At 38.6% G+C, this 14061-nt stretch overlaps 1 protein-coding gene across 6 annotated transcripts in view; it reads left to right on the forward strand.

Annotated features, from left to right (window-relative positions):
- TTC6 (tetratricopeptide repeat domain 6) overlaps nt 1–14061 on the forward strand; it is a 146041-nt gene that overhangs the window by 38768 nt on the left and 93212 nt on the right. For all 6 annotated transcript variants that reach the window (XM_038407596.2, XM_043516730.1, XM_043516729.1 and 3 more), the window contains exons 7-10: nt 2040–2199; nt 6617–6721; nt 9763–9867; nt 11452–11514. In XM_038407596.2, coding sequence (XP_038263524.1) covers nt 2040–2199; nt 6617–6721; nt 9763–9867; nt 11452–11514 — 433 coding nt within the window. The remainder of the gene's footprint in view (nt 1–2039; nt 2200–6616; nt 6722–9762; nt 9868–11451; nt 11515–14061) is intronic.

Here is a 14061-nt window from a genome sequence, read left to right on the forward strand (position 1 = left end):
ATAAATTAATAGATTGATTGAGCAGGACTTCTCTGATCACCATGAGTGGTCTTTATGCTCTGATATCACCAGATCCATCTTCCAGCTTTGGGGGACTACTAACAAGGACCTGTTCACAACAAAGTCTAACAGAAAATACCATTGGTTTTGTTCTGGGGAGGTATCAGACCAGGCTAGTTGACATGTGTTTTCTGTTATCCTAGAAGGACCCCCTCCTGTATGCCTTCCTTCTGATTCCCTTGCTGTCCAGAGTTTTGTTCAAAGTCAAACAAGACCATGCTCGTCTCATCCTTATAGCACCAGCGTGACTTCAACAATTCTGGTTCTTGACCCTACTGACCTTGTCAGTCAAGCCCCTGTCTCTCCCATTGGATCTAGATGTGATTTTGCAGGACCGCGGCTGCCTGCTCCATCCCAGCCTAGAAGCCCTCCATCTGACAGCATGGATGCTTCATTGCTAATGCATTGTTAACACAGCTTTGGAGAATCCTGTTCTAAGGATGTCCTTGAAGTGTTTCTGAATAGCAGAAAACCCTCAACTAGGGGCATGTACCGTAGTAAATGGAAGTGCTTCTCCATTTCATCCTGTCAGAAAGGCATATTCCCAGAGCATGCACCCCTGAATCTTGTACTGGACTGTCTTCTATACCTAAAACATCAGAGTTTGGAGATTAGCTCTGTAAGAGTACATCTGGCAGCTATCTCAGCCTTCCACATCTTGGTGGATAATAAATCCCTTTTCTTCAACCCATTGTTACCAAATTCCTAAAGAGTTTGATCAGATTGTACCCACATGCCAAAGATCCTATCCCTCCTTGGGATCTGAACTTGGTTCTAGCAAAGTTAATGGGACTGCCATTTGAACCCCTTGAAACTTGCTCTCTGTGAAGGTAGCATTTTTGCTTGCCATTATCTCAGCCAGAAGGGTGGGCAATTTGAGAGTTCTAGTGTCAGAGCTTCCTTACCCAGTTTTCCACAAGGATAAAATTTATCTCTGCCCTCACCCAAAATTTGTCATCAAGGTAGTCTTTAATTTTCATGATAACCAGACAGTCTTTTTGTCTACATTCTTCCCGATACCCCATGTACAAAGAGATGAGGAGAGACTCCATTTGTTCGATGTGAGAAGGGCTTAAGCTTTTTATCTGGAGAGTACTAAGTTCTTTAGAATCTCCACACAGCTGTTCATTACGGTTATGGACAGGGTTAAGTTTTCACTTAGAGAATCTCATCCTGGATCTCTTTGTGCATTTGTTTATGCTACTAGTTGCTGGAGTATTGATGCATTCTACTAAAGCATAGGCAACTCCAGTGGCTTTCCTGTCACAAGTGCTGATCATAGCTATTTGTAAATCAGAGACTTGGTAATCAGTTTACACTTTTGCTTCTCATTATGCCATTTCCCATTAGTCCAGGGACAATACCAATTTTTGATAGGTTGTCCTTCAATCACTATTCAGGTAGACTCCGAGTTTACCTCTACGTTTGTCTGCTTGTGAGTCACCTACAGTGGAATGGACATGTGCAAGGACTCAAAGAAATAAAAACTGTTACCTACCTTTCTGTAACTGTTGTTCCTCGAGAAGTTTTGCACATGTCCATTCCTCCTTCCTTCGTACTAGGTGATCTTGATAGAGAGGGGAACTGAGGGGAGTTAGGGGGAGCTCCATTCTCTTATACCAGCATGCAATAGTGTATGCAACAGAGGGAGTTCAAGCTGCCCCAACAGATACCACTGAGGAAAAAAGTTCTCTGACAACTGTGCATATAGTGCACACGCACCTACAGTAGAATGGACATGTGCAACACATCTTGAAGAACACAAGTTACTCAAAGGCAGGTAATCATTTTATTCCTGACATCTCCCCTTCTTAGGAAAGAACTTGAGTAATTTTATTTATTTTATTTATTCCTTAACCTTTGGTTTAGTCACAAGGAAAACTAATTTAAAATTTGAATTAAGTAACATTACATTATTTTTCTTAATATTTCAAGTAACTGACATTTGAGTAGTTTATTCATGTTTTATTCCACTTTAGAATTTGTTATGATGGAGTTCCTGTTTCAGAACTACATCAGGATAATCAGAAAGATGGAATTAATGTTTTGCCTCCACATACATCAAGAAGTCTAACAGAATGGCAAAAAATAGCTGCCTATTATGTTGAAAAGCCACGACTGGAACTGTTAGGAGAGAAAGTAAGAACTAATTTTGATAAAAATGTGCACTGTTTGTGCAGTTTTACAAATAATTACACAGAGCCTGAAAACAAATTCCTAAATCATTTTGTTTGTGTGTGTCATTCAGGAATTCAGTGACACATAATGACACATTTTATGTGTCATTTATATGTTGTAATATGCAGTCTTTTATATGCTTTAATAAATCACCCTCATCCCCATTTCTTTATATGAAATATTATTACATGGGAACATAGGAATTTCCTTACTCGATCAGACGTGGTCCCAGCACTTTGTTGCAGTCAGTGGTTAAAAGAAAAGGAGTACTTGTGGCACCTTAGAGACTAACAAATTTATTAGAGCATAAGCTTTCGTGAGCTACAGCTCACTTCATCGGATGCATTTGGTGGAAAAAACAGAGGGGAGATTGATATACACACACAGAGAACATGAAACAATGGGTTTATCATACACACTGTAAGGAGAGTGATCACTTAAGATAAGCCATCACCAGCAGCAGGGGGGGAAAGGAGGAAAACCTTTCATGGTGACAAGCAAGGGAGGCTATTTCCAGCAGTTAACAAGAATATCAGAGGAACAGTGGGGGGTGGGGTGGGGGGGAGAAATAACATGGGGAAATAGTTTTACTTTGTGTAATGACTCATCCATTCCCAGTCTCTATTCAAGCCTAAGTTAATTGTATCCAGTTTGCAAATTAATTCCAATTCAGCAGTCTCTCGTTGGAGTCTGTTTTTGAAGCTTTTTTGTTGAAGGATAGCCACCCTCAGGTCTGTAATCGAGTGACTGGAGAGATTGAAGTGTTCTCCAACTGGTTTTTGAATGTTATAATTCTTGACATCCGATATGTCCATTTATTCTTTTAAGTAGACTGTGCAGTTTGACCAATGTACATGGCAGAGGGGCATTGCTGGCACATGATGGCATATATCACATTGGTAGATGTGCAGGTGAACGAGCCTCTGATAGTGTGGCTGATGTGATTAGGCCCTCTGATGATGTCCCCTGAATAGATATGTGGACAGAGTTGGCAACGGGCTTTGTTGCAAGGATAGGTTCCTGGGTTAGTGGTTCTGTTGTGTGGTGTGTGGTTGCTGGAGAGAATTTACTTCAGATTGGGGGGCTATCTGTAAGCAAGGACTGGCCTGTCTCCCAAGATACCTACCTATGTAAAAGAATAAATGGACACAAATCAGATGTCAAGAATTATAACATTCAAAAACCAGTTGGAGAACACTTCAATCTCTCTGTTCACTCGATTACAGACCTGAGGGTGGCTATCCTTCAACAAAAAAGCTTCAAAAACAGGGTCCAATGAGAGACTGCTGAATTGGAATTAATTTGCAAACCGGATACAGTTAACTTAGGCTTGAATAGAGACTGGGAATGGATGAGTCATTACACAAAGTAAAACTATTTCCCCATGTTATTTCTCCGCCCCACGCCACCTCCCGCTGTTCCTCAGATGTTCTTGTTAACTGCTGGAAATAGCCTACCTTGCTTGTCACCATGAAAGGTTTTCCTCCTCCCCCCCCGCCCCCGCTGCTGGTGATGGCTCATCTTAAGTGATCACTCTCCTTACAGTGGCACCTTAGAGATTAACAAATTTATTAGAGCATAAGCTTTCTTGAGCTACAGCTCACTTCATCGGATGCATGTTAGTCTCTAAGGTGCCACAAGGACTCCTTTTCTTTTTGTGAATACAGACTAACACGGCTGCTCTGAAACCTCTCCTTACAGTGTGTATGATAAAACCCATTGTTTCATGTTCTCTGTGTGTGTATATAAATCTCCCCTCTGTATTTTCCACCAAATGCATCCGATGAAGTGAGCTGTAGCTCACGAAAGCTTATGCTCAACTAAATTTGTTAGTCTCTAAGGTGCCAGAAGTACTCCTTTTCTTTTTGCGAATACAGACTAACCCCGCTGCTACTCTGAAACCTGTGGATATTATTGTTATCCATACATTTTTCTAAACTTTTTTTTGAATCTTCCTAAGCTGTTGGCCTCAATTATATCATGAGGCAATTAATTGCACATGCCCTGTGTGCATTTTGCTAAAAAGTATTTCTTATATCTGTTTTAAATTTGGCAACTTATTATTTAAAGGGAAACTGCACAGGTTTTGGTTGCATTGAACAACAAATATTTAAGATGGTAAGAAATATTTGAGGCCATAGATAAACCAAAATGTTTGTTTTAAAGTAGGGCTGTCAAGCGATTAAAAAATTAATCTCGATTAATCACATGATTAATTGCACTGTTAATAATAGAATACCATTTATTTAAATTTTTGGATGTTTTCTACATTTTCAAATATATTGACTTCAGTTACAACACAGAATACAAAGTGTACAGTGCTCACTTTATATTTATTTGTGATTACAAATATTTGCACTGTAAAAAACAAAAGAAATAGTATATTTCAATTTACCTAATACAAGTACTTCAGTGCAATATCTTTATCGTGAAAGTTGAACTTACAAATGTAGAATTATGTAGAAAAAAACCCTGCATTCAAAAATAAAACAATGTAAAACTTTAGAGCCTACAAGTCCACCCAGTCCTGCTTCAGCCAGTCACAGAAATTTGGTTACATTTGCAGGAGATAATGCTGCCCGCTTCTTGTTTACAATATAACCGGAAAGTGAGAACAGGCGTTCGCGGGGCACTGTTGTAACTGGCGTTGCAAGATACTTATGTGCCAGATGCACTAAAGATTCATGTGTCCCTTCATGGTTCAACCACCATTCTAGAGGATGTGTGTCCATGCTGATGACGGGTTCTGCTTGATAACGAAAGCAGAGCGGACTGATGCATATTCATTTTCATCATCTGAGTCAGATGCGACCAGCAGAAGGTTGATTTTCTTTTTTGGTGGTTCGGATTCTGTAGTTTCCGCATCAGAATGTTGCTCTTTTAAGACTTCTGAAAGCATGCTCCACACCTCATCCGTCTCAGATTTTGAAGGCACTTCAGATTCTTAAACCTTGAGTGGAGTGCTGTAGCTATTTCTAGAAATCTCACATTGATACCTTCTTTGCATTTTGTCAAATCTGCATTGGAAGTGTTCTTAAAACGAACATGTGCTGGGTCATCCTCTGAGACTGCTATAACATGAAATATATGGCAGAATGTGGGTAAAACAGAACAGGAGACATACAATTTTCCCTCAAGGAGAAATTTAATTAATGTGCTATTTTTTTAATGAGCATCATCAGCATGGAAGCATGTCTTCCAGAATGGTGGTTGAAGCATGAAGGAGCATATAAACATTTAGCATATCTGGCATGTAAATACCTTGCAATGCTAGCTACAGAAGTGTAATGCAAATGCCTGTTCTCGCTTTCAGGTAACGTAAATAAGAAGTAGGCAGCAGCATCTCCCGTAAATGTAAACAAACTTGCTTGTCTTAACGATTGGCTGTACAAGAAGTAGAACTGAGTGGATGTATAGGCGCTAAAGTTTTACATTGTTTTGGTTTTGAGTGCAGTTATGTAACAAAAAAATCTACATTTGTAATTTACACTTTCACAATAGAGATTGCACTTCAGTACTTGTATGAGGTGAATTGAAAAATACTATTTCTTTTGTTTATCATTTTTACAGTGCAAATATTTGTAAAAAATAATATAAAGTGAGCACTGTAAACTTTGTATTCTGTGCTGTAATAGAAATCAATACATTTGAAAATGTAGAAAAACATCCAAAAATATTTAATACATTTCAATTGGTATTCTATTGTTTAACAGTGCAATTAATTGTGATTAATTTTTAATCACAATTAATTTTTTGAGTTAATTGCGTGAGTTAACTGCGATTAATCGACAGCCCTACTTTAAAGTTTTATAAAGCTAAGTTTTTAAGTAGAGTGATCATGTCTGAGCCAAATGCTAGAACCTGCCATCTTCTGAAAAGTTGTATCATTTGTAACATTGGCAGTGTGTGAGCCATGAGAATCTGCTAGTCAGTTTCTTATCTGCTTTAGTATTGATTTAGCAATAAGAAGGAAAACTTTTAATATTTACAGTTGAAAATATTTGTTTTAAGTATTAGGGTTTCTTTTAATAGTTAAATGATTAGTAAAACAGGTTAGAAACTTGTAGTTCCTTCATGTTGCTAGTGCCAAAAATGACCTCACTTTTCTGCATGATAGCCAATGCCAGCATTAGGTTGAGAAATGCCAATTAACAACTAATTAAAAAATTTAGAGAGCTACACTGAATAGTTTATTTTGCCGTAGAAGTGTGTTTCATCTCTTGAAATTTCATTATTCTGCTTGCAGCTTTCCTCAAAAGCATATTAAGTGGACTTTGGCATTTTTTCACCAAACAATTATATTCAGATAATAATAATGTAAAGACATTTAATGTTTAGCTTGGTTTTAGTAGCTAACTGTAGTTTGTTGGTTTTGAAGGTTTCTGTTTATCCAGGAACTCTAAAAATGTTTTGGGCTGCAGCTCCACCAAAATTTTCTGCTCCACTATCTTTCATGAAGGAAACCTTATTTCCTACGTATGAGGTAAATATTTTAAATGTTTTCTGTGTGTTGTTACTTTTTGAAGATATATACCACTCTAACTGTAGTTATTTATACTACTGTTTGTATTAGAGTTTCTGCATTAATATCTATAGATGATAATATATATGATCTGTTGTTATAGTATGTATTGCATAATTTGCTGTGGTTTTAAGTTCAGTTTCTGGAATAATAGAATTTCCAGTAGTAATTATGCTATATGTTATAGTGGCCACCTTTTGATATCGTATAGTGTTTATTTTAATTACATTGTAATATATACTTCCTTTACCACATAATGCTTTTATATGCTAATACATTGTTTTTAAATGTGTTTTTTCTTTTAATAAAACTTACAAAGCTACTTTACACAAAGTTGCTTGTACAGAATCCTATCACTAGTTCCTATTAAAATGTGATAACCCCTCCTCCCCACTCCCCAGTATTTTGGACAGAGAAAACAATTTCAGAATATGTCAGTGTGTTTTTAAACTTTGTAATGTTGTTGTGCAATAAAATCTTTGTAATGCAAACATGTTTGACAGCCGACATGCCATCCAAGCTAATGGGCATATCTAGTGCCTGGTGTTGGCACTCAGTCATTACTCTGCACCTTTGCTGGGACCAGTGGCTATAGAGAAGCCAGCAATCCATATACAATATCCAGTGCAAGAAATGCAGTAAAAAGAGGCATTCTTTCTTATGCATAGGGGAGTCTACAGCAGGAACAGACCTGGGATAGTTAGCTCCTATGCCAGTCCCTCTCAGTCTCATCATGAGGGGGTACAGCCAGAGTGAGCTGTGCTCTGCCTATCCCTAACTGTTAGATAGTGCATTGAGGACCATTGCCTGTGGCATAAATTACCAAGGCCATGGAGGAGCTGTTTAGAGAATCAGGGAGTACCAGCCAGCTTGGTGGTAGCTTCACTCGCTGTCACACCAAATAGATTTTGACCACAACAGAGAATCTGCCTGCAGTGTCTGCACATCTTAAATGTGAACTAAATAGCAATTCTATAAAAACTTTAGTAGGGCTGTCGATTAATCGCAGTTAACTCATGTGATTAACTAAAAATATTAATCATGATTAATCACACTTTTAATCCGACTGTTAAACAATAGAATATCAATTGAAATTTATTAAATATTTTTGAATGTTTTTCTACATTTTCAAATATATTGATTTCAGTTACAACACAGAATACAAAGTGTACAGCACTCACTTTATATTATTTTTATTACAAATATTTGCACTGTAAAATAATAAACAAAAGAAACAGTATTTTTCAATTCACTTCATATAAGTACTGTAGTGCAATCACTTTATCATGAAAGTACCACTTACAAATGTAGATTTTTTTTGTTACATTACTGCGCTCAAAAACAAAACAATGTAAAGCTTTAGAGCCTACAAGTCCACTCAGTCCTATTTCTTGTTCAGCCAATCACTCAGACAAACAAGTTTGCTTACATTTGCAGGAGGTAATGCTGCCCGCTTCTTGTTTACGATGTCACCTGAAAGTGAGAACAGGCATTCGCATGGAATTTTTGAAGTTGGCATTGCAAGGTACTTACATGCCAGATATGCTAAACATTCATATGCCCCTTCATACTTTGGCCACCATTCCACTGGACATGCTTCCATGCTGATGATGCTTGTTTAAAAAAAAAAAGCGTTAATTAAATATGTGACTGAACTCCTTGGGGGAGAATTGCATGTCTCCGGCTCTGTTTTACCCGCATTTTGCCATAGATTTCATGTTATAGCAGTCTCGGGTGATGACCCAGCACTTGGTCATTTTAAGAACACTTTCACTGCAGATTTGACAAAATACAATGAAGGTACCTATGTGAGATTTCTAAAGACAGCTACAGCACTTGACCCAAGGTTTAAGAATCTGAAGTGCCTTCCAAAATCTGAGAGGGAGGAGCATGCTTTCGGAAGAGTTAAAAGAGCAACATTCTGATGTGGAAACTACAGAATGCGCACCACCAAAAAAGAAAATCAACCTTCTGCTGGTGGCAATTGTCTCAGATAATGAAAATGAACATGCATTGGTCTGCACCGCTTTGGATCATTATCGAGCAGAATTCGTCATCGGCCTGGGCATATGCCCTCTGGAATGGTGGTTGAAGCATGAAGGGAAATATGAATCTTTAGTGCATCTGGCACATAAGTATCTTGTGATGCTGGCTACAACAGTGCCCTGCAAGCGCCTGTTGTTGCTTTCACGTGACATTGTAAACAAGAAGCGGGTAGCATTACTGCCTACAAATGTAAACAAACTTGTTTGTCTGAGTGACTGGTTGAACAAGAAGTAGGACTGAGTGGACTTGTAGGCTCTAAATTTTTACATTGTTTTATTTTTGAGTGAAGTTATTTTTTGTACGTAATTCACATTTATAAGTTCAACTTTCACGATAAAGATATTGCACTAAAGTACTTGTATTAGGTGAATTGAAAAATACTATTGATTTTGACAGGTTTCAGAGTAGCTGCTGTGTTAGTTTGTATTCGCGAAAAGAAAAGGAGTACTTGTAGAACCTTAGAGACTAACAAATTTATTTGAGCATAAGTTTTCGTGAGCTACAGCTCACTTCATCAGATGCATTCAGTGGAAAATATTTTGCACTGAATGCATCTGATGAAGTGAGCTGTAGCTCACGAAAGCTTATGCTGAAATAAATTTGTTAGTCTCTAAGGTGCCGCAAGTACTCCTTTACTATTTATTTTGTTTTTTTACAGTGCAAATATTTGTAATGAAATAATATAAAGTGAGCACTCTACACATTGTATTCTGTGTTGTAACTGAAATCAATATATTTTAAATGTAGAAAATATCCAAAAATATTTAAATAAATTGTATACTGTTGTTGTTCAACAGTGCAATTAATCATAATTATTTTTTTAATCGCTTGACAGCCCTAAACTTTAGATTAATTATAGTATGTTCTTTAGTAATTGGCATATTGCTATTTTTACTGTAGCTGACTAAAATTTTAATAGTAATGTAAAATTAATATTAAATATGTTAATATTACAGAGCAATGTTATTGAGGGTGTTGTAACTGAAGACTTTTCTGCTGACCTTCAAGATGAAGAAGACTCAGAGTCTGAGGATGCTCTTGACATCTACAATTATATGGTGGTATGTATGTATCTCAGTAAGATAGCTTTCAATTTCAATTATTCCCAGTTGCTTCCTTTTCAAGAGTTAAGGGCTTACCAAAAACATTTGTAATCTTTGGATAAATTTGTTATACTCAAAGATACTTTTTGTCAGTTAACTGTTTCTCTGTCTTTCCCCCTTCTTGTCCCAGCCAGGAACTGCCCTGCTTAGCCCCTGCAACTCCTGTTGTCTGAGGCTGCTGTATTCTGATTGGCTTCTTCCCTGCAGCCTTTCTAGGCAGCCTGGAGGACCAAACTTCACTGCTCCTTTCCAGGGGCAAGGTGTGGTAGGACTGAGAGGCCTCCAGCGGGGAGCCTCAAAGGGCCTGGTTCACCCTGTCACACTGCTATAAAAGTATTATATGATACTGTAGGATTCTCTGTAATGCAATTAACAGTTGTTTTGGAAAGAAGTTTAACTGAAAGGAGTTTATCATCCAAGGTTTGTCTTCACTAGAAAGGTAGGTTGTGTTAGAACACAATTTTGAGTCATGTTAACTAACATGTTGTTAAGCATGCCTTTGCAGTCAAGTATCTCTGTGTTTAACATTGTGTCAGCTGATTGTGGGTAAACTACTGGAACCATATATTTAACCATGACAAGCTGACACAATGTTAAACATGCCTTGTCCTTGAGTTTACTGTCTACTGCAAAGCAGCATTTAACATCAGGTTAACTAATAAAACTCCTCAAAGGCATGTTCTAACTTAATTTAATTTTCAAGTGAAGAATAGCCCTTTAATGACATCACTGCACATTCTGGCCTGACCAGGAGCCCAGCAGGCATACATGCTGCTGCTGGTACAATTGCATTAGCTCATTGGAACACACCTACTGAAAAGCAGTATATACCTCAGCTTCATCCAACTCACGCTCACGTGCAAAACTGCGATGGCAATCTTGGCAGAATAATTTTCCAAATGAATGGACTATGTGATAGTTAGATGTGCTAATCTGTAAATATAAAACATATGAGGTCACTATTAAGTTTTTGCATTAGATTATGAATTGGATGCAGTTGCTCTTTTATACTTGTTGGAGATGAAGTGAATACCCTATAGACTATTGGAGTGTGTCATTGACCACATTGTAGGTAATGTGAAGGTGGGAAAGAATGTTAGAGACTTTACTTTTAGCTTCTTATTTACATGCTTTCAAGATTTAAGAGAGGTGAGTGTGTCCTCATGCAACCTAAGATATTAAACTAACTAAATTTTTTGTTTGTGGTAATATTTTACGGTATGTACTTAATAACATAACTAGAGCTATATTAGGCTCCATATCTAGCAAGAAAACCAAGATTTGATCATAAGAAATATGTGTAACATAGCCACTTAATGTATTCTTCCTTTTGTTTTAATTTTAACTTTGTAATCCTAGTGTTGTGTTAACATAGTTTTTGCATAAATTCATATCATAAAACCAGCTCTAAAACAGAAAATTTGTCAGGAAGAACTATCATTCTTATTGAAAATTATGTAATTAAGATTTGAGTAAATGAAGACTCCACTTTTACTCGGCATGGACTATGATAGACCTATTTTCATTTTACTTTATTTATAGGCAAAAAGCACACTAAGAAGATGCCATTCCTGCCTAGATTTTTATGCCGCTGAAAAATTAAAGGTACTATAATTTAGTCACTTTTATTTATTTTTTCCTTTAGATTTTATAGACCAATTTTTATCCTTTTGGTGCTTGATTATTTCGATCTGCAGTAAATTTTAAGAAAGAACACTTCCAGCATAATAATATTATATAAGAAATATTTAAAGTTAACTGCTTTTCTAAAGTTTTCCTTTCTGCTTAATTTAAAAAAAATGAGACTAAATCAAAGTTCTCTTTCAAGTGGATTGCATGGAATCTTTTAATATCAAAACAGAAAGCTGGAGGTCTGTATTGAGAGTCTCCTGTTGACTTCAGAGGGAATTGGCTAGCGCCTTTATTCATGTGAATAGTTTTTACCTACTTAATCACATATAAGTTGGACAAGATCTGTGAGTAAAGGTTTGCTTCTTAGATTCTTACCAGATTGGAATAGCAACATTGTGGGGTTTTTTTTTCTATCTGTAAAGTGCCATGCACATTTAAGGTACTATAGAAATAAATAATATTTTGAGCAACCTCTCAAATTGCATAAGACAGCAATAAATTATGCATATTTTGTTTACCAATCATACAACCTATGCAAGACTTTGACCTTAACAGCATTATAAGGGTAATATTTTATTAAGGCAGATCAGTTTGTGGACTCTATTTAAGATGACCCTTTCCTACCAGGGGAGGGATTGTGAATAGATTGCAGGGGATGTAATGTGGTGCCTGGAAGGGGTGTGTGTGTATGGTGGGGAGGAGAATGTGAAAGCAACTGGCAAGAAGTAGGGCTTCCCACCTCCTTGGGAAGTCAACTCCAAAGATGGCTTGGGAATCTTGGTGCTCTGGGGTACCCAACACTGGGGCAAGGAGCCTCAGCAGTTGCTTACTGAAACTGACATGCTTGTCAGTTTCACTGCTGCACTACTGCTGGACCTGGGAATTTATTTCATTTCAGGAACACAATATGTTGCTGTTTCTAAAACATTTTTTAGGGTTTCTGGTTTGCAAGAAATTTTGAAAAATTTGGTTTTGTTATTCAGAATTAAATCAAATATTGAAATGCTAAAATGTATTGGGTGTTACGACCCATGGTTCTCAAACCCAGGCCTGCAGTGTTCATGGTAGCAGCCAATTTTCAACCTTCCATCTAGCAGTTTGTTGACAATCACTCACCAGGACCCATAAAGCTCATCCCCAGTGTGAGGTTTGGAACCTGAGGTTTGATTGGCGGAGTCCCAGAGGGACTGATTGGCCTGCTCCACCTTGCTCTGGACTTTCTGTCTTGTGCTTCCTGCAACTGCTCCACCTGCTTGATTTCCTGGCACCCTGACCTGGCTTGACTCCAGGCATCTGACTTGTGGTTCCTGACTTATGGTTTTGCTTCAGCCTCTGACCCTCGGGTATCCTGACCTGGCCTGACTCTAGTTCCTGATTCATGATTCTGATGTCCAGTTTGTCTTCTGTCTCTGATGTCAAGGTATCCTGACCCAGCCAGACTCTAGTTCCCAACTTGTGGTTCTGATCTCCAGTTTGTCTCCTACTTCTGATCTCCTGATATTGTGGCCTAGTGGACTTTTGACTCGTCTTGTGACTGCCAATTCTGGCTCTGACTACTAAGTCTGGCTGCCTGTGACCCAGATGTGACAGGTTATTTGGACCAGACTAACCCTGCAGACCTATCCCAGAGTGAGAAGGATGAAACCAGCAGCACCACCAGAAGCACCGGAGTTGCTCAAATGGGCCCTCTCCCTCCAGGCAGGCCCAAGTTGTGCCGCTGACCTCAGACAACCAGCAGCTTCAGGAGCAAGCAAGGCAGCTCAATATGAAAAATACTGTGCGGCTAACACAGCCTGCAGTGCCTTGCCCTGAACAGGGGCTTGATACCCTTGTCTGAACGGTTCGATGGGAACCCCCGGCTGTTCCAGGGATTCATGAACCAATGATGCCTTATGTTTCTGATACATCCCCAAATATATGCCTCTAATTGCGCCAAGATAGCCTTGGTAATCAGCCTGCTGACAGGAGATGCATTAGACTGGGCCTCCCTGCAGCTGGTAGTCCCATATCCCAGTGCTGTCAAACTGGGTTGGCTTTTTCTATTTGATGTCAACCATCTTCCATGACCCAGCTCAAATGACTGAGGCCATCCTGAGGGACTCCAGCAGAGACACAGCACAGTGGCCTCCTAAGCGGCGCACTTCCACTGCCTCCCAGCGGATACAGAGTGGAATGAAGCAGCACAGCTGTACTAATTCCAGTTGAGCTTGTGGGAAGAAATCAAAGATGAACTGGCCCACATAGAGATACCTACAGGCTCAGATGCCTTGTGGACCTTACCATCCACACAGATAATTGGTTGCGAGAACAAAGGGAGGAGAAAAGCGGTTTCCTGCAGCCCTCCTATCTGTGTACTGTGACTTTCTCTATCACTCGCCAAACCAGTCTGGCTCATCAGTGATTCACAGCTGAAGAAAAGGAACAGCTTCGTCAATGCCATCTGTGCTTCTACTATGGTGAACCTGGCCACCCTATCTCAGCCTGGGCAGTATGAATGCTGAGGAGCATGGGAAACAATCT

The sequence above is a fragment of the Dermochelys coriacea genome, chromosome 6 (genome assembly GCF_009764565.3).
Source record: "Dermochelys coriacea isolate rDerCor1 chromosome 6, rDerCor1.pri.v4, whole genome shotgun sequence".
Lineage (NCBI taxonomy): Eukaryota > Metazoa > Chordata > Testudines > Dermochelyidae > Dermochelys > Dermochelys coriacea.